The following is a 25526-nucleotide window of genomic DNA, read 5'->3' on the forward strand; positions in this document are numbered from 1 at the left end:
AAAAATTGTATTCGACATTTTTTTCAATGCGTAACACACAGATTGACTAAGGAAGGAACAGGCAGAATATTATATAGATAATATATTATTATATAGATACCATAATATTATATAGATAATATAATATTATATAGATACCATTAAAAAGGTATTGTGTTTTATAGTTTGTCTGTTTGTATGCAAATAGAAACGTGATTAGTTTACAAAAAAGAATAGACACATTACTAAGGCAGTAGTTTTATACATCGGTTCATTTATATTAACGTGTAGGTTTGAGAGGCATCATCCACACTAGTAAGTCTTCATCCAGGTAGCTGGCAAGCTGTACGCATGGAAATATCTATGGAAGCTTATTGGTCCCCTGACAAAGGGAGAATTGGACCTAGTAATTCACTTCCATTTGTTCACACTTTTCTCAATAACCATGTCTTGGATTTTTTGAAATTTTGCACAAGCATTAGTCATCGTGAAAGAAAATTTTTCACTCAGTTTGTTGAAAACAAAAATATTATGGAGAATGTCCTTGCTTGCCCAACACCTTTTCATGATTAACACCAAATGCATCACCAATCAAGGTCAACAACTTCAATCAAGTCAGTCAACTTTTATGACAAACATCTGTTGAATCTAAACTAATATATATATATATATATATAGAGAGAGAGAGAGCATCTGTATGAATTTTATGGAGATAGACCTGACTAGAGCATATCCAACATATGCTTTTGGAATAAACTGTCAGTTGTTCCAGGACTGTTTATTGAGTATTTGCAGTTAATTTCTTTATTTGAAGGCCATTATCTTATCTGTCATATTTTTGTTCAACAAAATTGCAGTAATATTTTTCTTCATGCTAAATATAAAGCGGTAGAAACTAGGCATAACTGACAGTATCCTATATCACTACAAAGCCACCATTTGCCTGTCATGGAGTATTGTTGCCATATATGAGCTGATGCATCAACTACTAGTCGCTCTCTATTAGGCAGAGTCAAAAAAAAAGAGTTTTCAATCTAATAGGTTCCGCACTGTCAATCAAGCTCTAACCTCTGCCCCATCACTGCACGGTTGCATCCCTATGCTTATTTTACAAATACTTTAATGGAATGTGCTCTGACGAACTGATAGCACTTGTGGCCCACTTGATATTAGCACCTCCCCTCCACCCGACTAGCTTGACAAGCAACAAAATCTCACGTCTTCACTCTAGAGGTTCCCTCTGAAAGTTTCTTCCATTGAACTGCTAGACTTTATAATTCCCTTTGTGTGTCCTGCTTCACCAACTGTACCAACATACAGAAGTTTAAATATAGTGTGAACAGAAATCTTGCTGCTCAACTCCCTACTTAATGTCCCTGCAAACATGGTCCTTTATTCAACATAGCTCATTACGTCTCAGTGGATATATATCTTGTTTGAGAGTGAATAGGAATTAAAAGATGGCAATTGATATACCCAGGTACTGTACCACTCAACAAGCAGGTATAAACTAGCTTTAATGCAAGATACTATGAAATCATTTTAGATGATATTCACTTCAACAAAAAAGAATTTGTAACATTTTGTAATATTTTTCAATAAAAACATTCCACTTAATAAAATCAAAATGTTCAATTTATAAAGTTGTGCTTTGTTTTCTCACATTTTTCTAATACAAAGTTTGGTTAATAACTCTTCAAAAACTTTTGTAAAAAAAAAAAAAAAAAATATCAACTTGAAGGAAATCAGTGATTGTCGTCTTGTTTACATGTATACAAAGAAAGCTATACTAATACTGCTAATGCATCTCCGCCCTATTGATAAGGCCACAAACTCATCACAGAAGGATAATCCCTCCCTCCTGTTGGTATGATGCTCTAGGATGGGATCCTGATAGCTGAGCCATTCTTTAACTTCAGTTCTTACTTCGACGAAACAGAAGGTTGGAAAGGTGCAATGTAATCAATCAGATGATTACATCATGGCAATATTTGTAAGGTCATCTCCAACCATATTTGGATTCTTTGGACTTGATGAGAACAGTAGTCCAAAGAATCTAAATAAAACGAATAACCAATCCTCATCTCAAAAATTCAGAAACTCAACCACATTATTCAATCAGATTCTTGAATAAATAAAAACTTATTTCTCCTTTTTATTTTTCTCTCTGAATAGATGATAGAAAAGGATGGTCAAGGGTCAATCATATTGAGAGCAAAGAAGATTAGTAATGCCAAAGAGAAATCTTTTAAAAGAATAGTGTTTTTCTTGGATTTTTGTTTTCAGAGAGTAATGCTTCCCTTTCTCAGTGGAATTCCCTTCTAGGAGTAACATTACTATTTACACTGTGTCTTGAGTCACATATCTCTGGTTATCTGAGAGCAACCTAGTAGAGGCTATAATGTACTTTATAAGAGCAGTTTATATGTATGCAAAAATATAAAGAAATATAAATCTAACTTGCTTCAGCATTAAATATACCTGAAGAAGGTTGATATGCCGTAAAACAAACAAATGCACCTACTTTTAAAGAATTTTTTTTTTTTTTTTTTTTTACAAAGGCATCACCACATTATCAAGGCCAAGAGGCCACTCAAGGATAAGGGTTAAAGAGTGTACAGTAGAAATTGGTCAATATAGTAATCATTAGTAATGAAAATTTGGTAAATTTAATAACTTATATGGAACGGCTCATCAAGAACTTATTTACTTTAGACTTGAACACAACCATATTGTAGTCAGCCGGAAAGCAGGAAAACGGAAGATAATTCCACAGGCGTGCAGTTCTAAGAAAGAAGCTTTGTTCATGGAATCTACGTTTAGGTTTAGGCACAGTTAAAGAGTGGGGGAAATTATTGATAGTGTTTACAGCTAGACGAGTGTTTCTTGTGAAAGTTTGGCGAAGGGGACCATAGATTGAAGCTCAGTTGAACACTTTCCATGAAAATAACGATACATCAGAGACAAACTCGCAACATCTCTTCTGTGAGATAGAGGTTGCAAGGAAGAGAAAAGGACATCTCCTACGAGGTTACGAAGTCTATTTTGAACTCTATCAAGGCAGGCCAAGTCCTTTCTAGCAGCTCCTGCCCAGATGTGGCAACAGTATTCCATCCTTGGACGTACCTGGCTCTTATATAGATAGAGAATAGCATCAGCAGTGAGATATCTACTGGATCGATAGAAAGATTCCACCATTTTTCCAGCAGCCTTGGCAACAGATTTGATGTACGTGTTCCATTTAAGATCAGGAGTAATGGTCAAGCCCAGAAGCTTGTCAAAACTTGAGGCCTCCTGAAGACGAGAGCCATTCATTTCAATTGATGCCAGATGTGGATCAGAATGTTGATGATGTAAAGAGAAAGGCTTGGTTTTAGATGCATTAAAAGTAACCAGCCACTCCTTTCCCCATTGTACTACGTGCTCAAGATCAGAGGAGAGAGAATTGGAGAGAACTTGGTCGTTTACTGTCTTAGATGTGGTACCATAAATGGTAGTGTCGTCAGCATAAATGTCTACAAATGATGTAAGGATATGATTTGGAAGATCATTAATGTAGATCAGGAAAAGAGTTACCTCCCTTTGATTAAAACCCCGTCAGCAGGGTTGTAGAATATGCTGACAGCCTCCTTGCAGAGAGTAAAAGTCTCAATGGGACCACCTGTTGGTCGTGGGTGGCGACCTATGATGCCTTAGGATGGAATTCTGGTGGTTGAAGGATTTGGAGGGCAGGTTTAAGAACCTCCTCTTTCTAACACATCACTTTGGCCCTTACCTGGGCTAGACGGGCTGTCGGAGAAGCCCGATTTGATCAATCGGTTGGTTATGTCAGCCCTTTTTCAGATCTACAAATTTGAATTAGGACAATGGCTGTAGGGTCAATCTTGCTGGGGAAGGACGCATAACTCTTTCTGTCCTAAGAAGAGTAATTAGCTTGGGAGTGAAAATTCAGGGACAGAAATTAAAACTGTTAATTACCAGCATGATTATATTAACTATGTAGCCTTGATGTTACTAAACAAATGAGTTTCTTCTAGATGCATTACCTCATGGGGTTCTGAGGTAGGTGGGAAGCACAGCCAATGAAACTCAAAAACTTTATATATGGCACCTGATAATAAATTCCAAGCTAACACAAATAAAATTATGAAATTGTACAAAATACCATATCCAAACACTGATATCAGTACGGACTCTGATAGCGAAACGGAAGAAGTAACTACATATTCTCCAACATACATAGTTCTTGAATCAGTAGATGACAAACCTATCACCAAACTCTCACTCTTTATAGTAGAAAAGATATCTCCCAGCAAATGTGGTTCCAAAATCAATCAAAACAACACATAATAATACTTTGATAGTAGAAATAAAAAAAAATGTACACAGAACTATTACTAAGAACTACTTCAATATAAAAATAAAAGCCTACTCCCATAAATTTCTCAACACTTCAAAGGGTGTGGTGAGAAGCCCAGAACTAGATAACTGTACTATAGAATGAAATCAATCAAAATTTAAAAAAAACAACTTGGATCAGCTGTAAGAAGAATTACTATTAAAAAAAAAAAAGTCAAATCAACACCAATACATATATCCTCACATTTAACTCTTCCAAGCCTCCAACAAAAATAAAGATTGGGTACATAATAACGAATGAGGATACCTATATTCCTAATTCGCTTAGATGTTATAACTGCCAGAAGTATGGATACCATGAAAACAGGTGTACTAGAAGGAAAATATGTAAGAATTGTGGAATGGACAGATTTGATCATCAAGAAGCCACTTGCCAACAGACGAAATGTGTAAACTGCCTAGAACATTCAGCTGTCTTGAAATTCTCTGAAGAATGGAAGAAAGAAAAAGAAATAATGAAAATTAAATGTACTCAGAACATCCTCTTTCTAGAAGCCCAAAAAATTATTGAGAATTATTCTTACTCAAGAATAACTCAACCATTAGAGGCAAGAAACATGGGAAACTATTCTAAAAAACAAACACTTACACAGAAATTGTACAAAAATCAGACCAAAACAACCAAGATTTACTTAGACTAGTCCTTGAACTCAAAAACCTAATTGAAACTCTGAAAACAACACAAAAAGAGACTGTTCAAAAACAAACAACATCCCTTAAAATGTAGTCAAATGACCAAAACCTAAAACAAGTCCCTAAGAGTAAACCTTACCAAACCAATCGAGACACACAAACAAAAAAAAAAAAAACTCCAGACACCTCCCTCAACATTCTTCTTCAGATAATTAACGACATTTGGTGGTTTAACAATCTCCCAAAACACTTGCTCAAATCCAATATCATCCTGATTCCTAAGCCAGGAAAGGCCACTCCAACCCTACTAATTATCGTCCTATGGCTCTAACAAGTTGTATCTGTAAAACAATGGAAAGGATGGTCGATACAAGACTGATGTGGCATTTAGAAAAATATAACATCATCTCCAGACACCAAAGGGAATTTAGATAAAACCAAAGTACTAATGACCAACTTCTTCGACTAGAAACATTAATCCGTAATGGTCTAATAAGAAGCCACATGTAGTGTCAATCTTTTTTGATCTTGAAAAAGTGTATGACACCATGTGGAGGTAAGGCATACTGAAAAATATTCATAATATGGGAATCCAAGGAAACCTAGCAATGTTTATCCAAAAATTCCTATCTTACAGAACATATAAAGTATGCTTGGGAAATATAACCTAAGACCAATACATACAAGAAACAGGGGTACCATAGAGTAGTGTATTATCCATCACTCTATTTCTAATTAAAATCAATGATATAACTAAAACCGTTAACATGGGATTTGAAAAAAAAACACTATTTCTTGATGACTTCTCTATAACTTGCTCATCACCAAACATGCCAACTATTTAAAGGCAAATACAACATTGTCTCAACAAAATAGACCACTGGATTAATCAAAATAGATTTAAAATATCCAAAAGCAAAACCACATGCGTCAACTTTTGTAGGAAACAAAAATACCACCTTGACACACAGCTCAAACTAGATGGACAATTAATACCAGTATTACAACATACAAAATTCTTAGGAATCATTTTTGATAATAAACTCAACTTCAAAGAGCACACCAACAATTTAAAACAAAAATTCTTAAAAGCAGTAAACCTCTTAAAAATAATATCCAAACTAGACTGGGGAGCAAACCGGGCTACAATACTCAAAATATACTGTACACATATCAGATCCAAACTGGACTATGGTTGTGCCATATACAGCTCCACTCACAAATCCTACTAATAAAATACTAACCATACAGAATCAAGGTTAGGGCCTATCAAACCTCACCAATGAAAAGCCTGTTTTTAGAAGCTCATGAACCACTCTTACATTTAAGATGGGAAAAACTAGCTTTGCAGTATGCAACAAAACTGCAAGGAAATCCTGAAAACCCAACATATGAAACTATCTTCAACCTACAATTTATAAACTTTTATTCAGGGAAACCAAAAAGCATACCCTTCTTTGGGCACAGAATTAAAGAAATAATATTTCAAATTAATGAAAATTCAGACAACATAGTTACACAAAAAATAAATGACAGACCACCATGGACATTAAATAAACAAACAATTGACCTAACACTTACTAAATATAAGAAAAACAATACAAATAATTTAACAAACAGAAGCAACTTCAGACAACTTGGAGGAAAATATGCAGAATAAAAAGAAATATACACAGCTAGGTCGAAAACCAGAAATGGAACAGGTGCAGCATATACAGATTGGCAAAACTATTACCAAATACGACTGCCCAGTGATACCTCAATATGTAGAGCTGGACTACAAGCCATCAAAATGGCATTCAAATATATCAAAGACAACAACAAACAAAAGCTCATCATATATATAGACTCCCTATCCTGTATCATGGCCCTTAAAGAGGAAAAAAACTAAACACCCTTTCATAATAGAAATTATACAGGAGCATAATGAAAAACGGTAGAAGTTGGCATCCCAGGAAATAAAAAGGCAGATAAACTGGCTAGAGAAGCCACAAACCATCAAATCAAAAAAAATCAAAATACCACAGACAAACCTGAAAAGAAAAGTTAATGAATATCTGGTAGCAAGAGGAATGAAATAAATGCACAGAGAATACATTTTTAAAAACAAACAAAAATAACACGCAATTTTTAACATTTTCCCGATTGACAAAATCTGGATATTTACCAGAGAAGCCGACAAACGAAGAAAAGAAAAATGTTCTAATATACAACAAGTAAATGTTACCAAATGCAACATAGGTTACTCTTTTACCAACCTGGATAAGTTTTATGTTTTAACATATTTCAATGCTTTTATTCAGTTTGAAAAAGGACTAGTGTCGAATTGGTAAGTTAAGCCAACAAAAATAGGACCTACTGCGAGACTTCCGGTTTTCTCAGCTATTGCCTACTAGCCGTTATTTAAACGTGACGTCATAGATCAGTTTACCAGCCTTGTCTTGCAGTGGTGACAAACTTACGCACAAAACTATCTCATTCCTACCTCATCAAAGAGGAGGAAGCACCAAACTGCACACTCTGCAACCAACAAATAACAATCAAACATTTACTGACAGTGTAGAAGGCACAAACATGTTCAGAAGAAATATTTTGGAACAGCAAGTATTGGAGAAATGTTCCAAGAAGTGGAACCTCGACGAATTGTAAAGTGCTTAAAAGAAACAAATTTATTCAAACTCCTGTAAACTAAACAACATTTTACTTTAGAAAAACAAACTCTTTACATCTGAAAACAAACTTTTTGGGAAATTTAAAGCATCTTGCTTCTGAAGACAAACTTTTCAAGAAATTGACAATTTTTCTATATCAACAAACCTTTTCTTGGTATTAAATGACCCCTAGAGGTTGAAATGCCGTTAAGCAAACACACTCATTCATTCACCCTTGATATGACAGCATAAATTATAAAACATGACCTTCAAAATTATTAAACATAAATTTGACATTACTAATATATATGTTATAGTGAGGTCAAAATTGTAATGCTAATGTAACTTTAATTTAATGTTTTTTTATTGCTGCTGGCTATTGTTTTTTTTGTTTGTTTTTTTACTAACACCAAATTGAAGGCCGCAACTGAACATATTTGAACTGTTATAGACTTTTGTTACACATAGAGCTTTTTTGGTTATATTAAAGTGGTTAGTTCTCAAAATGGCTGCCAAATTTATATTATTTTTGTATTGTATGATTTTTACAAGTGATGACAGGACAAATTAATCCTCCATATTAATTTGTCTAATGTCTGTTGGCTGAGATTTTTTAGGTGATCACTTCAGTCAACTTCAAGAAGAAATCATAGTAAAAAAAAAAGAATTACCCTTCCAATAACCTTAAGTCTTAGTGGCAACCTCCAAAAAAAAAACCTTCTAAAGCTACATGTAATTACCTAAGTTTAGCCAAGTTAAGCTATCATCATGATGGCCATTGTTTTTATGCATTGAAAGTCACATTATCTTACTATGGGAGAGAGATGAATAATTTTATCAAAGAAAAATTTTCAAAAACAATTTTTTTACAGTTTCCACATGTTAAAAGTAAACAGGTCTGTAGAGACTTGTCTTCAGAAGGAGTGCTATGACTTTGTACCCTTCTCTCTACCCCCCCTCCTCCTCTGACATGAACCTGCTGGACTACTTTGTTTGGTCATACGTCGAGAACATCACCAACATGACCTCCCATAACACCAAAGCCAGTCTGAACACTGCCATCCACTAAGTATTTGCCAAGCTCCTGCTGGCGCTTGTGGAAAAGGCATGCTCCCAGTTCCGGACCTGTATCAAAACAGTTATTGAGGCTGAAGGCGGCTACATTGAATAGATGTCAGCTCTACTACATAAGTTAACTGAATTGATTTTTTCAATAAAAGTTTTCAAATAAAGCAGTAGCGTTGTTTTCTTTAGGGTGACAACTTTATCGTTGCACCCTGTAAACGACTCTGGTTAAACACATTTCTTGTGGCCTAATCGGTGTGAGGTTGGGTTTTTGTAGCCACTACATGTATACAGTTATTTCTTTTTCTTCATAACAGTAATTGCTATAGTCAATCTGTGTGTAGAGTCAGTCTTTCTCTATCTCTTTTTCATATCGGCCATATTAGTAGTTGTATACAGGTTAACAAAAGTAGCAGCAGCACACACACACACTGTGGGTTTAAATATTTTTCTTTTTTTGTTTTGATTTTTTTTTAATTGCTCTTAACATCTTTACAGTATACAACAATAGCATAGTATCATCCTTCTCCCCCTCCCCGCTGCCTTGTTCAGTTCATCACCCATAAGGAGAGGGAGAAGAAACTTGCTTATCTCTGGCCAGGTCTTTATTTAAACTATGTAACCTGAAATATGACTGATTTTCTTTAGAAGCCATTTCCTTAAGTGAGACAAGATTTTTATAGATGCCCTTCCTGCCATTAACCCAGTGATGTGATGGAAACTAGTGGTTTCCTCAAGACACCATATCTAGGTGATTGCCTACAAAAGTTAAAGAGCACTTCACCTGCACTAGTGTATTAATTAATAGTGTATTATGCTTTATTTTTCGATTGTGATTGTTTTGTTGTCTTATTACAGGTAACTGATTCTTGGATTTGTGCCTGTACTCTCCCTCAAGGACAAGAGCGTTGGTAAGTTATTCTCCAAACTTGGAATTTATGTAAAACCGTGTTTCAATTTTACAGTACACATTTATCGCTAGGGTTAATTTTGTTTTACAGCAGATCAACCATTTTTAGACAATTTTGTATTGAATCTGTGTTTTTGGTTTCAGGTTCAAATTTAAATATTTAATAGATTTTATTTTGTATAAGAATTTGTCGGTTAATTTGTTTTGTAGGCATATATTTTGTAAAATTACAATCTGTAGTTTAGAAATTTTATAGAAGGGACACAGATATCAGACTAAACTCGACAGTAATGACTAGGGCTGTGACAACAGAATATTTTTTTTATTGTTTTGACTCTTGAGTATATATCCGTTAATATCTCATATTTTTTATACAGACTGATGTGGTAGTGTCATGTCTCGGATAAATTCTTTTTAACCCATGGATGAGGCTCTTAACATTTACTACCACTCTGATAATAATGACTAAATGATGATTCCACGCTTTGAACTGTTTTCAGTTTTATGTAATGAGGGAGTGAAGTCCTTCATGAAAATTCAAATATTTCAGATTTTTGTGAAATTTTAGTAATAGATATTAAAAGTTAATAAATATTAACTAAATTTTGGTTTCTTTAGAGTATTTAAGTGTTTTAGGTGCCATAATATCAGCACGATCTCCCATTTGAAAATTAAAATATTTCAGATTTGCATTAACTTTGATGTGTAGTCATTAGACACCAATGAAGCAATATTCCATGAATTTTCATTTCTTCTTAAGGCTTCTTAAGTTTAAGTTTTAAATATTAGATATTTTCTAGAATCCAAATCATGTATTCAGAATTGGGATAATGTTTAATAGCATCATATTTTGATTTTAATCTTCCTAAGGGGGACATAAAATTGGTGCAAAACTGTTCTAATAAATTTTACTCATCTTCAAACCAGTATTTTTCCAGTATGATATAAATAATGACTGAAAAATCTATGAAATCGGCTTTATTAAATCAGTAAGACATTTTAATACAAACTAAGAGGTAAACAATGGTTTTTATATTGAATATAACATTTATATGAAGGGCTGCTGTCTGTGTGCATGTTTCTATGCCTAGCTAAAAGTCCAAAACTACTAATCAAAGACCCACAAAGTTTATATTTTCTTGATCAGTGTTGTTGTATCAGATGTATGTCTAAAATTTAGAAAATAATTTTTTTATTCTTTGAGGGTAAACTGGTCCCGGTTTTGTTAGGTATTTGGATTTTTTAAAAAAATTTATTCTCTACTAATTTAGAAAGAAATTAGCGATTCATTTTTCAGTACAGAAAATTAGTCAGCATTTTTTTCAAATTTAAGTTTTAGTAGATGCTTCCTCCAGACTTTATTTATTGATATTACTTGATGAGTCTATAGTGAAGCAAAGATTGCCTAATCTCTAACCACAACCACTTTCTGAACTGGCACTGCTTGTTTATTCTATACTGAGAGAAAGGTTGCTTAATCTCCAACCACTTCCTTTTATTTAACTATTTTTATGTGTCTGGTTAATGCAGAGTAGCCCTGCCAGTTAGAAATAAGGTATTGAGAGTTGAAGAAAGAACGAGATTGATTTGGTGATCTTTCAAAGGATAAATAGACTCAACTTCAGCTGTTTGAAGAAATTTTTAATTTGTTTGAAGAAAAAAATTTGAAATCAAGGGAAGTGCTAAATAACTTAAATGCAGGAACATTTCTTTTAACTTCTGTTTTCATTTTCATCATTTTATTCTTTGACACTTCTGGAAAGGGTCAAACGAAATGCATCTTGTTTCTGAACTTTTCAAATAAATTATTATTAATATTATTTGGATTAGTTCATATCTTCAGTATTATTTTCAGAACATTTCAGTTGATGTAACCTCTGACCTTCTTCAGGAGTATCTTTCTGTTTAACATGTGAATCTTTCTGTCTACCTCGGGTATCTCCATGGAATTTTTAATGGCACTCTTTATTTAATTCATGGGAGATAGTATGCTCTCATTCTGGCAACCATGACCAAGTAGGAGTTCTAAGTAATTCACACTTGTATTTTGAGCACCGTCCACACTGAGAATTAAAGAAAAGTGTAATTTAAAACTGAATTTTGCCGAGTGCTCATCCACTATGATACGGATCCTTATGAATAATTCTAGTATGAATTTTGTGAGCCCGGAAAACAATTAATATGAAATGTGTCTTTAGAAAAAGTTTTTTGAGGAAGGGGATGAGTGAGGATAAAATACAATATCCATTTCATGTCCATACGCACACATGGAAAAAAAAACAAAAAAAAAACAAGATTGTTTAATCAGAAAAGATGTTGATTGGTGATTAATCTGATGTTGTTAAGATAAAAAAAAAAATTCACCTTAACCCATTTTAAAATCTTGCTAAAATTATTGTCATCACTTTCAGTGAAGGTCATTTCAACCTATAAAAACATTACAAAGATGAAGAAAAGCAACAAAAAAATAAGAAGAGAAAAGACTTGGTAGATAGAAACAGACAAACAAACAATTTTATTAAGAAAAGGAAAAAAAAGAAACTTAAAGCCATAAAAATTTCAGAAACTGTGTGCTGCTAAGATTTTGCTCTCAGCTACAAAAAAAGTCCTTTGTGTGGTAACAATTACGAAAGATAGAAAGAAAGAAAGACTGGTTGAGAGGGCCTTTTTTTATTTACTGCTGTGATATGAGATTTCAACCAACATAGGTTGTTTTTATTAGACAGGTTGAACTACTTTAAGTCTAAATGTAATTGTATTGGAATCGTTCCATCACTAGTGTATGTGTGTGTGTGTGTGATATATATATATATATATATACACACACACAATTGCTGTTTGCATACTTTTGTTTGTATTTAATAAATATTCCATTTTTCATTTTCTCTATAACTTGTGGATGTTTTAAAACCAGGCCATGTAAAAAAATTTCTAAATGATTAATTTGACAAAAATATGGTTTTTACTTTTTATGTAAATAAATTAATAGTTTTTCACTTTTTTTTTTCTTTGAAAAAAGAAGTAAATTTTTCTTTAAGTGAAAGAAAAGTTTTGATTCTTCTTTTGAAAAACCTCTGTGCAAAGTTTTATGCCTTTTTAACTTGAAATTTTTTTTATTACAGTTCCAATTGTACAAACCTCGCTCAAAATGGAAAAGTACTTCCGCCAAAGAAATCTGAAAAAAAGGTTAGATTTTTTTGTTTTTTTTTTGTTTTTTTGTACCACTTAAGTCTTTTTTTCTCAGATTAATAACAACAGGCAAATTTCTATCATTTGTCTGGTTAATTTTAACTAGCAGGACCTGTGGAAATTCCACAGGATACTCATTCGCATGTAATATATTGGTTGGTTGGTTGTTTTTGTTTTACGGCATATCAACCCTTTTCGGGTTATTTAAAGCCAAATCCAAAGATTTTGAAGAAAAAATTTTTAATAGAATATATTTGTTGTTTTCAAGTCGGTTTCTATTTAACCCATAGTTGGAACCCTAACAGGTACTACCACTCCGGGTCAGAGTGTACCTGGGAGCAATGGTAATTAAAGGGTGGCTCCACACTCCCCAAAGCCCACAAGCTGGGGCCTCACCACTGGATATAGTTTAAGGTCATATCCAGGACCCCCATTGAGGGACTTTTACCCTCTGCAGGGAGGCAGTCGGTGTATTCTAATGCCACACCGACAGGGCCATGTAATATATTGATGCTGGCATTCTGCAGATGTTCAGTGTAAATAGAGACGCTCTGATGTTATTGTAGCTTTTTTTGTTAAAACTGCAAAAGTATTTATCTAAGCTAGCACGAATGCCCAACAAAGCCCGGTCGTAAGGTACGCTTAAATATGATATTTTAATTCATGCAGATTTCAAATATATTATTATAGCGTTAATGTTCTATTGATTTTTATATATTATAAAGTTGCGATTTCAAAAATAAAAAATATATATCCATATGACGAGTGCATTAGCTTGAATCGAAACCAAAATAAAAACTTATGAAAAAAAATATATATATATATATATATTTACATATATAAACTTGAGTTCCTTCAGCCATAATCGAAACCAAAACTTATGAAGAATTCTTGATAAAATTTATAAAAAAACAATAGATTATTGGAGTGCCATCAATTATAACAAAAACTTATGAAGAATTTTTGGTAAAATTATTTATGACAAGAAATGGAAGTACATAACAATTAAACAACTCGGATATAAGCGTGACATAGAAAATAACACACGCGCTGTCGTATTAATGTATGGATAAATCACTAAGTATCATTACATTCAAATTACTTTAGATAAAGAAAGGGAAAAATAGTAAAAATGGAGGAAAAAAATTACTATTATTATTTTATAAGAGTTTCTCTTGAAGATTTGTTTTTTACGTCAACTTTTTTTAAAAATCATAAAGTGTTTTGCGGTGGTTAACACCCTTATATCCATGGACAATATGGATTTGTCTGGCTTATATAATGCCAGACATTTCTATCTTCAAGCAGAGAGCACACTTGTAGTTTAAACGCTTGTAGTGAACCCCAGGACTCTTTCACCTTATAATTGTGATCCCTTAAACTGGACCACAGTATAAAGTTGCTACTCATCAAGGCCCTTAGGCCACTCAAGGATAAGGATTAATTCTCACACGGCAGTACTTTATCAAATCACACTCTCCACAAAGGTTCACCTGTGATTGTGCAATTTAAATTGTTATGTAATGATTTCTAAAAAAAAATAAGTACTAAAAACTAATGAAATTTTAGTCATCATAACATGTATTTATTTCAAGAAAAAAAAATCCAATAATTACACAACACTTTCAATTTCAATCATTGTGAATTTATTCAAACGGTCCTTAGGAAATGAAATCTGTAAAATAAAGTGGTGCTTATGCACTTATGTTACCATGCTATTTTTGAAAATAGTATTTTCAAGTTAAATTCAAGTTTTAGGTGTGTCTAGAGTAAATAAAAATGTGTTCGAATGAAAACAAAAACAGATATGAGTCTCTCTCTCTCTCTCTCGTTTATAACCGTGCTCAAAAACATGTTAATGGATTCACAACGATAAATGTAACTTACGTGTTACTGATAGGAAAAAGATAATATATATATTTTATTTTGGAGTGTTTATTTATTTTTTTTTTTTTTTAGAAATAATTACACAACACTTTAAATTTCAATCATTGTGAATTTGTTAATTGTGCATAATTTGAACCAGACATACTTCGGTGTTTGATTGGCTTTGCTCGGAACATGACGTCATGCGCTTGGGTTTTCATTGTAATGTGACGTAAGACGTTGATCAGCCAATCAATGCACTGCAAAGTAGCAGACAAACTTTTCAAAACACACTTGTAACAGCCCTTTTCTGAAAACTGTAAACAAAAAAAGGAATATCTCTACTTTGGAAAAATATTTGATGCTGGAACAATCGGTCTCATATTGTCTAGGAAAAAAAAAATTAATAGCTGGAAAAAAAAAAAACTTATAATGTAAGAGTGTTTCAGCAGGAAAATGACTTGAATGATATAAATAAAACATAAGAATATTGTGTACATACAGAAATGGCATCACAATTTAGTTTTGAAGTGTTTGTTTAATGGCTGAATAAATGAATTAGGGAATTATAGAATGTATAATTCTCAGCCAATCAGAATTGCCGAATTTATGGAAGGAAGAAATCATTATTTGTGTAGATCGAAGGTGTTAAGAATATGCGCGTGTGTGTATGAAATTAGTAGTCAGATAATGACGGAGATGACCCAAAAAGAGAAAAAGTAGAATAAATGGGCACGGTGTAGAATGGTGTCATAAGAGGAATTTGTATTAAGAGGGTGAAATTTTAGCTACTTCCTTTGTAGGTTAGGACGATGATGGCCATGGCGCTCCTCAGAATAAAAGTAATGTTTTAATATGATAAAGTAATGTGTATGTAAATGCATTCTATAAGAAGACTAGCGAGGGGTACCCAGCGTTGCCCGGGTGTTTGTTGGTGTGTGTAAAAAAAAACAGGTGCCCATGAAAAAAAAAGCCTTGACGACGCGCAGTTGGAAAATAGCGAAGTGTGAAAAAAAACAGGTGCGCGTTTTTGATTGACGTGACAGCGATAGGTATTCAGCAGTTAGCATTTTGTGCGGGACAGTTTTTAGTGAGGTCAATAAATCGGTTTGTTTGTTTTTAAAAACCTGCTCCCCCGTGACGAAGTCGACATTGACCAAACGTTCACTGGCTCTGAGCCTGTGGGTATTTATTTGCTCCCCCACTGAGCAAATTAGGCACAAGGCCAATTTTTAATGTGAGGAATGAAGGGAGGGGGAAGGGAAAAAGGGGACCAGCTCCCGAGAGGTGGGAAATGGGAGCTGGTTAAAGGTCAGGTATGTGGGGTTGCCCCCACATCTGGTCCTTGCTTGCAGCATCTGTCGGAACAGATACTACACTTTGATCTTGTCACCCGGGCTCCGGAGAGCGCGCGGGCCTGTGATTAGAGTCGCGTTTCACTTTTTGTTTATACCGAAAACCGAATGTAACGCGTGCCGATGCGGGAAATGTGGAATAATTAACGTTTGAAAGTCAATAAAATTATATAGACAGGCGAGCTCCGTGGTTAAGTGTGAGATATTACAATTTATAGATGATATAAAAAGTTTTAAGAAGTTGTGAACCGAGCGAGTGCTTCTCTGAAAGAAGCCTTTTGTGGACATCGAGAAAAAGCGTACATACATACATACATACATACATACATTTTCGCTTTTATATATATAGATAACGTAATGGCTAATGACGTAAACATAATTTTGTATGTGCCATCTGTTGTTGTCAACCTATGACAGTTTCGTCCACAGGGGAAAAATTGTGTCTACTTTATTATATACAAGACAAGAAGATAAACTATTTATGATAGTTTTGCCATCAAATAACCCGAAAATGAATGATATACCATAAAATACACAAATCAATCGAAACAGATCAGCACTTCAAAAAAAATTTTTTCTTTCTTTCTTTTGATAAAAGTATTTAAAAGATTTTTTCTTATTAACTAATATTATTTTTTTTCTCTTTTTTTTTTTTTTTAACCCCCAGTATGTGATACTAAAGTTATCCAGCTTGGCAGATTATACCCACATTATTCTTATTGTTGCTGCAAACAGCCAAATGGTAAGTAGAATCTTTCAACTAGTAGTGTGGCATCCAAAAAAAATTTTTTTTTTTTTAATCATTTATGTTATCCCTCCGAATGCAAAAAGCAAATGCATTTAAGAAAGAAAAAAAGATTGATCTTTCTCTTTTTCATCTTGTTTATATTTCTACTCTTAGCATTGAACGAATATAATCAGTTCTCTCTCTCTCTCTTTCAGTTTCGTACACCATAATCAAATGTTTATGAACCAATACACAATGTGTATTAGTAGAAACAGGCTGTAGTTACCCAACGTTATCCTAAATGCAGTGAAATCATTTTAGTTTTTTCTTTGTTTGTTTGCACATTTTTTAACTTGTACAGAAAAAGAAATAGAATTTTAGTTGTAAGGGAGACAACTCTTTTTATATTCTTCAATAAAAAATATGAATTATTACCCTTGCTGATTTTGATTTTTCAGGCATAATTGAAAAATGTTTCCATTTTACCAGTTGTCCAAGCAGGACTACATGATTTAAAAAAAAAAAACAAAAAAAAATCACTTTAATAAATCGCATTATTATTCCGATAACATAGTACAATAATAACAACTGAAAACTGCCTGGTCAGGATTGAAGTTTGATATGTCAGCTTAAATGCTATTTAGACCCAACTTTTAAAATCTAACATAATTTCATATGTTAGATTACTATAGTGCCAATAACATGGTTCAAAAATGAAAATTGGCTAGTCAGAATCAAAGTTTAATATGCTGGCTTAAATACTTTTAACATCTTTAGAGATAACATGTTAGATTATGTTAGTATTAATTCACTAGTGTATGCATGATATAAAAAATGGCACCTTTTATGTCCACAAAAGAAGTTTAAATCAGAAATACTATTTCATAAACGACGTGCACTCTAATAAATATTTGAATAATTTAAATAATGTATTCAGTTACCATGTAGTTATTTACTACAAAGAAAATACATTAACTGTGGTTTCTATCCATAAAAGCAGCTAAGTTGTTGGCAAGATTATTTCAAATTGTTCATAACTTGAAGTTTTGTGAGCAGTCTCAAGGCTTATTATTAGGGCTGTGACAACAGCATATTCTTTTCCTGGTTTTGATTCTCAGGTATATATCCATTGATATCTTATATGCTTTTTATGTAGAGTGATGTGGTTCTCAGTTGATTGTGTCGAATATATACTCGAAAATCAAAACAATGAAAAGAATATGCTGTTGTCATATCCCTACTTATTATAATAATTATCATAAAAAGATGCTGTCTTAAAATTATTTAATAACTATCATAAAAAGATGCTGTCTTCAAATTATTTAATAACTATCATAAAAAGATGTTGTCTTGAAATTGTTTAATAACTATCATAAAAAGATGTTGTCTTGAAATTGTTGAATAACTATCATAAAAAGATGTCTTCAAATTGTTTAATAACTATCATAAAAAGATGCTGTCTTCAAATTATTTAATAACTATCATAAAATGATGCTGTCTTCAAATTATTTAATAACTATCATAAAAAGATACTGTCTTGAAATTGTTTAATAACTATCATAAAATGATGCTGTCTTGAAATTATTTAATAACTATCATAAAATGATGCTGTCTTGAAATTGTTTAATAACTATCATAAAAAGATGCTGTCTTCAAATTATTTAATAACTATCATAAAAAGATGCTGTCTTCAAATTATTTAATAACTATCATAAAAAGATGCTGTCTTCAAATTATTTAATAACTATCATAAAAAGATGCTGTCTTCAAATTATTTAATAACTATCATAAAAAGATACTGTCTTAAAATTGTTTAATAACTATCATAAAATCATGCTGTCTTCAAATTGTTGAATAACTATCATAAAATGATGCTGTCTTGAAATTGTTGAATAACTATCATAAAAAGATGCTGTCTTAAAATTGTTTAATAACTATCATAAAAAGATGCTGTCTTCAAATTATTTAATAACTATCATAAAAAGATACTGTCTTAAAATTGTTGAATAACTATCATAAAATGATGCTGTCTCCAAATTATTTAATAACTATCATAAAATGATGCTGTCTTGAAATTGTTTAATAACTATCATAAAATGATGCTGTCTTGAAATTGTTGAATAACTATCATAAAAAGATGCTGTCTTCAAATTGTTTAATAACTATCATAAAAAGATGCTGTCTTGAAATTATTTAATAACTATCATAAAAAGATACTGTCTTAAAATTGTTGAATAACTATCATAAAAAGATGCTGTCTTCAAATTGTTGAATAACTATCATAAAAAGATGCTGTCTTCAAATTATTTAATAACTATCATAAAAAGATACTGTCTTAAAATTGTTTAATAACTATCATAAAATGATGCTGTCTTGAAATTGTTTAATAACTATCATAAAATGATGCTGTCTTGAAATTGTTGAATAACTATCATAAAAAGATGCTGTCTTCAAATTGTTTAATTATCATAAAAAGATGCTGTCTTCAAATTATTTAATAACTATCATAAAAAGATGCTGTCTTCAAATTATTTAATAACTATCATAAAAAGATACTGTCTTAAAATTGTTTAATAACTATCATAAAATGATGCTGTCTTGAAATTGTTTAATAACTATCATAAAAAGATTCTGTCTTCAAATTATTTAATAACTATCATAAAAAGATGCTGTCTTCAAATTGTTGAATAACTATCATAAAAAGATGCTGTCTTCAAATTGTTTAATTATCATAAAAAGATGCTGTCTTCAAATTGTTTAATTATCATAAAAAGATGCTGTCTTCAAATTATTTAATAACTATCATAAAAAGATGCTGTCTTCAAATTATTTAATAACTATCATAAAAAGATACTGTCTTAAAATTGTTTAATAACTATCATAAAATGATGCTGTCTTAAAATTGTTTAATAACTATCATAAAATGATGCTGTCTTGAAATTGTTGAATAACTATCATAAAAAGATGCTGTCTTCAAATTGTTTAATAACTATCATAAAAAGATGCTGTCTTCAAACTATTTAATAACTATCATAAAAAGATGCTGTCTTCAAATTATTTAATAACTATCATAAAAAGATACTGTCTTAAAATTGTTTAATAACTATCATAAAATGATGCTGTCTTGAAATTGTTTAATAACTATCATAAAAAGATACTGTCTTGAAATTGTTGAATAACTATCATAAAAAGATGCTGTCTTCAAATTGTTTAATAACTATCATAAAAAGATGCTGTCTTGAAATTATTTAATAACTATCATAAAAAGATACTGTCTTCAAATTGTTGAATAACTATCATAAAAAGATGCTGTCTTCAAATTGTTTAATAACTATCATAAAAAGATGCTGTCTTCAAATTATTTAATAACTATCATAAAAAGATACTGTCTTAAAATTGTTTAATAACTATCATAAAATGATGCTGTCTTGAAATTGTTTAATAACTATCATAAAATGATGCTGTCTTGAAATTGTTGAATAACTATCATAAAAAGATGCTGTCTTCAAATTGTTTAATTATCATAAAAAGATGCTGTCTTCAAATTATTTAATAACTATCATAAAAAGATGCTGTCTTCAAATTATTTAATAACTATCATAAAAAGATACTGTCTTAAAATTGTTTAATAACTATCATAAAATGATGCTGTCTTGAAATTGTTTAATAACTATCATAAAAAGATTCTGTCTTCAAATTATTTAATAACTATCATAAAAAGATGCTGTCTTCAAATTGTTGAATAACTATCATAAAAAGATGCTGTCTTCAAATTATTTAATAACTATCATAAAAAGATGCTGTCTTCAAATTATTTAATAACTATCATAAAAAGATACTGTCTTAAAATTGTTTAATAACTATCATAAAATGATGCTGTCTTAAAATTGTTTAATAACTATCATAAAATGATGCTGTCTTGAAATTGTTGAATAACTATCATAAAAAGATGCTGTCTTCAAATTGTTTAATAACTATCATAAAAAGATGCTGTCTTCAAACTATTTAATAACTATCATAAAAAGATGCTGTCTTCAAATTATTTAATAACTATCATAAAATGATACTGTCTTAAAATTGTTTAATAACTATCATAAAATGATGCTGTCTTGAAATTGTTTAATAACTATCATAAAAAGATACTGTCTTGAAATTGTTGAATAACTATCATAAAAAGATGCTGTCTTCAAATTATTTAATAACTATCATAAAAAGATGCTGTCTTCAAATTATTTAATAACTATCATAAAAAGATACTGTCTTAAATTGTTTTAATAACTATCATAAAATGATGCTGTCTTGAAATTGTTGAATAACTATCATAAAATGATGCTGTCTTGAAATTGTTGAATAACTATCATAAAAAGATGCTGTCTTAAAATTGTTTAATAACTATCATAAAAATGTGCTGTCTTCAAATTATTTAATAACTATCATAAAAAGATACTGTCTTAAAAATGTTTTAATAACTATCATAAAATGATGCTGTCTTGAAATTGTTTAATAACTATCATAAAAAGATGCTGTCTTCAAATTGGTTAATAACTATCATAATAAGATGCTGTCTTCAAATTGGTTAATAACTATCATAAAAAGATGCTGTCTTCAAATTGGTTAATAACTATCATAAAAAGATGCTGTCTTCAAATTGGTTAATAACTATCATAAAAAGATGCTGTCTTCAAATTATTTAATAACTATCATAAAAAGATACTGTCTTAAAATTGTTTAATAACTATCATAAAAAGATGCTGTCTTAAAATTGTTTAATAACTATCATAAAAAGATGCTGTCTTCAAATTATTTAATAACTATCATAAAAAGATGCTGTCTTTAAATTGTTTGATAACTAAGACCTGCAAGGACCCATGGCACGGTAGTTTGAGTACTTGGAAAAATCAATTGTGAAAGTGATATTCTCCTGAAGTGAACTGATATTCGCAATGTGGGTGAGTGAAAAATACTACTGCGAATTACTTAGAACCTCTATCCAGTCATGGCTGATGGAACGAAAGCATGAAGTATAGAGTTCCTTTCATAATTCCATCCAAATTCCCGAGTTTGACAGAAACGTTCCCGAGTTCAGCAAGATACACTTGAAGAAGGTTTGAGGTTACATCAACTAAAATATTGTGAAAATGACACTTAAGATGAGAACAGTAGTCTGATGAATCCAAATAATACAAAGTTCATGTAGGCAATATATTCAAGTTAGTGAAAGTCACAAGACTTTACAAGAAATAGAAAATTTTAAAAACAAAAATCTCTTTAGTCACCTCCCAAATATTTCTACCACTATATGTAAAAAAAAACACATACAACCTAATACTACTGCAAATGACCTACACATTAGAATCCATGATAAATAGCCTTTCATGGCATTAAATGACCTAATAGAATCAATATGCAGTAAAAATCAAGCCAAACCAAAACTTTTTGGTTAGCTTGTTTAAAGTCCAAGAGTTTGCTTACTGGTGGAGGTTTTATATAAGAGAAAGAAAATTAAAACTGTAAGTTGAACTTTACAATCAAAATTTATTGTTCGACTGAATACTCCAAAAAACAATTTACAAAGTCCTTATTCCACAGAGTTTCAAAGACTGTTATTCTTATTATTATTCTCATCAGAGGACATAAAGAAATCAGCAAATTATATTTGTATCAATGCTAGAATTTGCTAATTAAGACATTAAGTGAAACCGCAATTTATTGTGGTTATAAATTGCCAAATAAAAAAATGAAAAAATATTGGATATGTAAAAAAGTAATATAGAAACAAAATGCACATAATATTTCAGCTTGAATGAAACTCTTTTAGAGTTGATCCAAAATGCAAAATAGTTCTTTAGATAGAATGTATTCCAAAATAAGTCCAGTGTGACGATGCATATAATCCGATAGGAAAGTTTTCAAAACAGCTGAAATAATGCAATAATAATGAAATATATAAATTTTGTATCTTGAAGTGATTCTACTTTCCTCTCCCTTTTTCTTATTTATTCCTTACATTAAGTGGCTCCATGCCTTTTCTCAAGCAACTTCAATTAAAATCTTGAGAATTGGGATATAATGATATCTTCCTACATATAAAATAAAGTGATATTTTACATATTTCATTGATTGATATAACTTTCTATATAAACTTGCCTATTCAAATCTCCTTCATCATTTCTTTAACAAAATTCTTGATTGTTTTTTTTGGAAAATAATTGTTGGTTTCATTCATCTTTAAAAGTTTTTAAATCTTGACAGTTTCTACGATAATCATCCATACAGGAAAATTTTCACTCTCAAGCTCTGACTTACTACTGCTACCACCACCCATATTTCTACTGCTACCACCACCTATATTTATTGGGAAGCCTTCTCCATAGGATTATTATTATCTCATATTTTCCTATCTTGCTATTGTCTGTTAGTTACTTTTCATTTTCGGCCTAAATGCAGGATACTTTCTTCACCTACACTTGAATTTTTGAAAGCATTTTTATTCCAAAGACTTTTTTTATATTCTTAATGAACAGAACAACCAATTAGTAGATTGGCATTCAGTGGACACAGTGTTATTTCGAGTGCATATGTTAATCGTTTCTTAACAGGCACTTACATTATTCATACTTTTCACTCATTTTTTTTTTTAATTAAATTTCCCATTACAGTTTTCATATCATATGAGTTATTTAAAAACAAAATTTATTTTAGTTTCATGGGCTTACAGTGAAACATAGTAATCTATGCATAACTTAATAAAAAAAATTGTCAAATTAGCCGAATTCACACATTTTCCAAACATGATGTGACCTTTAGTGACAGCAGAATCTCTAATTAATATTCACTTCAATTATTCTTCAATAAAAAAAATGATGCCATATTAGTGGGTAATTGTTACGGCTTTACCTTATATGCTACAAAAAAAAAGTTTTTTAAATTTTTGTTTCTTTTTCTCTTACTTTCCCTTTCTGCCTTGCTCTAAGCAAGTCTGTCGACCTATTCCACAAATCCCAAATCCCAATCATGAATGGTTTCCAGAAAAAATACCTGATCAAACCAGATCTCCAACTTCTAATGTATACCCCTACTACCATGTCTCCTTCTCCAACATCAGGGGTCTATGTTCCAGAGGTTCAAACTCTATTACAGAAGACTAAACCTGACCTATTATTCCTAATTGAGACCGGCATTGGACCGACTACTTCCCTAGATGAGTTCGTAATTAAAGGATACTGTAACTTAACCTTAAAACCCAACCCCCAAGATTGCCATGGGCATGGAGTATGTGCCTGCATTAAAGACGACTTTTCATGTGGTAGGGACATCTCCAGAGAAGATCCTAATTTACCGTATATGTGCTTCCGGGTTGCACTTGCTCACACTACCGTGTTCATATTTGCACTCTATCACCCCTACAACAGTGGAGTTACTATTTTTAAAAGCATATCTGAGAAAATTGACCATGTCCTGTCTTCGTACTCCTCAGCAAACATTCACGTCTGTGGAGACTTCAATGTTCACAATGTGGAATGGTTGACCCACTCAAGCAAGACCGATGACGAGGGAGGTTCTATCACGATTTCTCCATTGTCTGTGACCTCACTCAGATTGTCCACGAACCCACCCGTGTCCCCGACACTGATGGTCAGTATGCAAGTCTCCTAGACCTTTTTCTCACAACTTGCCTTGAGCTATGTTCATCCTCCGTTCTGTCTCCACTGATCTTCTAACCACTTTGTTGTATCAGTTAAGATAAAAATGAAATGTAATAGGTCCTCAGATGTACATCTCCATCGTACAGTATATCGATACTTCATGGCTGACTGGGATAGCTTCCACACATTTTTATCAGATCTACCTCTGCGTTCCATGTTTAAAAAGGATGTGTCCTCTATAGTATCAAACCTGACGGAATAATTAATTGTAAGTATAGACCGTTTCATATTCTCAAAAAAGTTCCGGCAAAAACCTAATAGCCAGCTGTGGTTCTCTCCAGAATGTGCTGCTTTCATTGCACACAAAAATCACTTTTTCTATTGCTTCCAATGTAATAGATGTACTGAGACTAAAACCGCCTTCAGGTCCGTCAGCAACTTCTGTAAAAAAGTAATAAAGAACGCAAGAGAGTTGTGTGCTCAGTCCGTCAAGTTCAAAGTAGCTGAGCAGTGGCTAGGGTCCCATATGGAGAGTAGATAATACAGTGGATGTGTTATCGGCAGCTCCAGTAACTCTCGCTTCTCCTTTTTTGTCCCTCAGTCCTCATTCAAATGAGTGATTTTTCTGACAAAGGGTGAAGAAAAAGCTACTTTAAAGGTCGGTAGTACTTAATGAACAGTAGTCTGAGATGTCGGAAATTTTCTATCTCTATATCTAGCCTTGTGGCCATGTCACTAGTAAGGGTGCTGGAGGTAAACGTTTTGTCTGGGCTGACGTTATCCGCCTGATAGTCAAGGACCCGAACCTTGGATTAACCACTAAGGAGGCTGTCCTATCAGCAGGCGCTAAGTACTGGGACTGCTGTATTGCCATTTGGTGAATGGATTCTGGATCATGCAGTAGTCTCTGGTGGGGTCTCTCAATGCCATACTAGTGGGTAATTGCTTTACCTTTTCATATGCTACAAAAAAAAAATAATAAAATTTTCCTGTCTTTTTCTCTCTTACTTTCCGTCTCTGTACTGCTCTAACCAAGTATGCCGACTCTGTACTGCTCTAACCAAGTATGCCGACCTGTTCCACAAA

At 32.0% G+C, this 25526-nt stretch overlaps 1 protein-coding gene across 1 annotated transcript in view; it reads left to right on the forward strand.

Moving 5' to 3' along the window:
• The window catches only part of LOC145243374 (GPI inositol-deacylase-like), a 505392-nt gene that overhangs the window by 56050 nt on the left and 423816 nt on the right, over positions 1–25526 (forward strand). The window contains exons 15-17 of the mRNA XM_080106197.1: positions 9606–9658; positions 12780–12843; positions 16735–16809. Of these exons, the coding sequence (XP_079962323.1) occupies positions 9606–9658; positions 12780–12843; positions 16735–16809 (192 nt within the window). The remainder of the gene's footprint in view (positions 1–9605; positions 9659–12779; positions 12844–16734; positions 16810–25526) is intronic.

This window comes from Euprymna scolopes, chromosome 22 (assembly GCF_053919585.1).
Source record: "Euprymna scolopes isolate OS-2025 chromosome 22, ASM5391958v1, whole genome shotgun sequence".
In the NCBI taxonomy this organism is placed as follows: Eukaryota; Metazoa; Mollusca; class Cephalopoda; order Sepiida; family Sepiolidae; genus Euprymna; species Euprymna scolopes.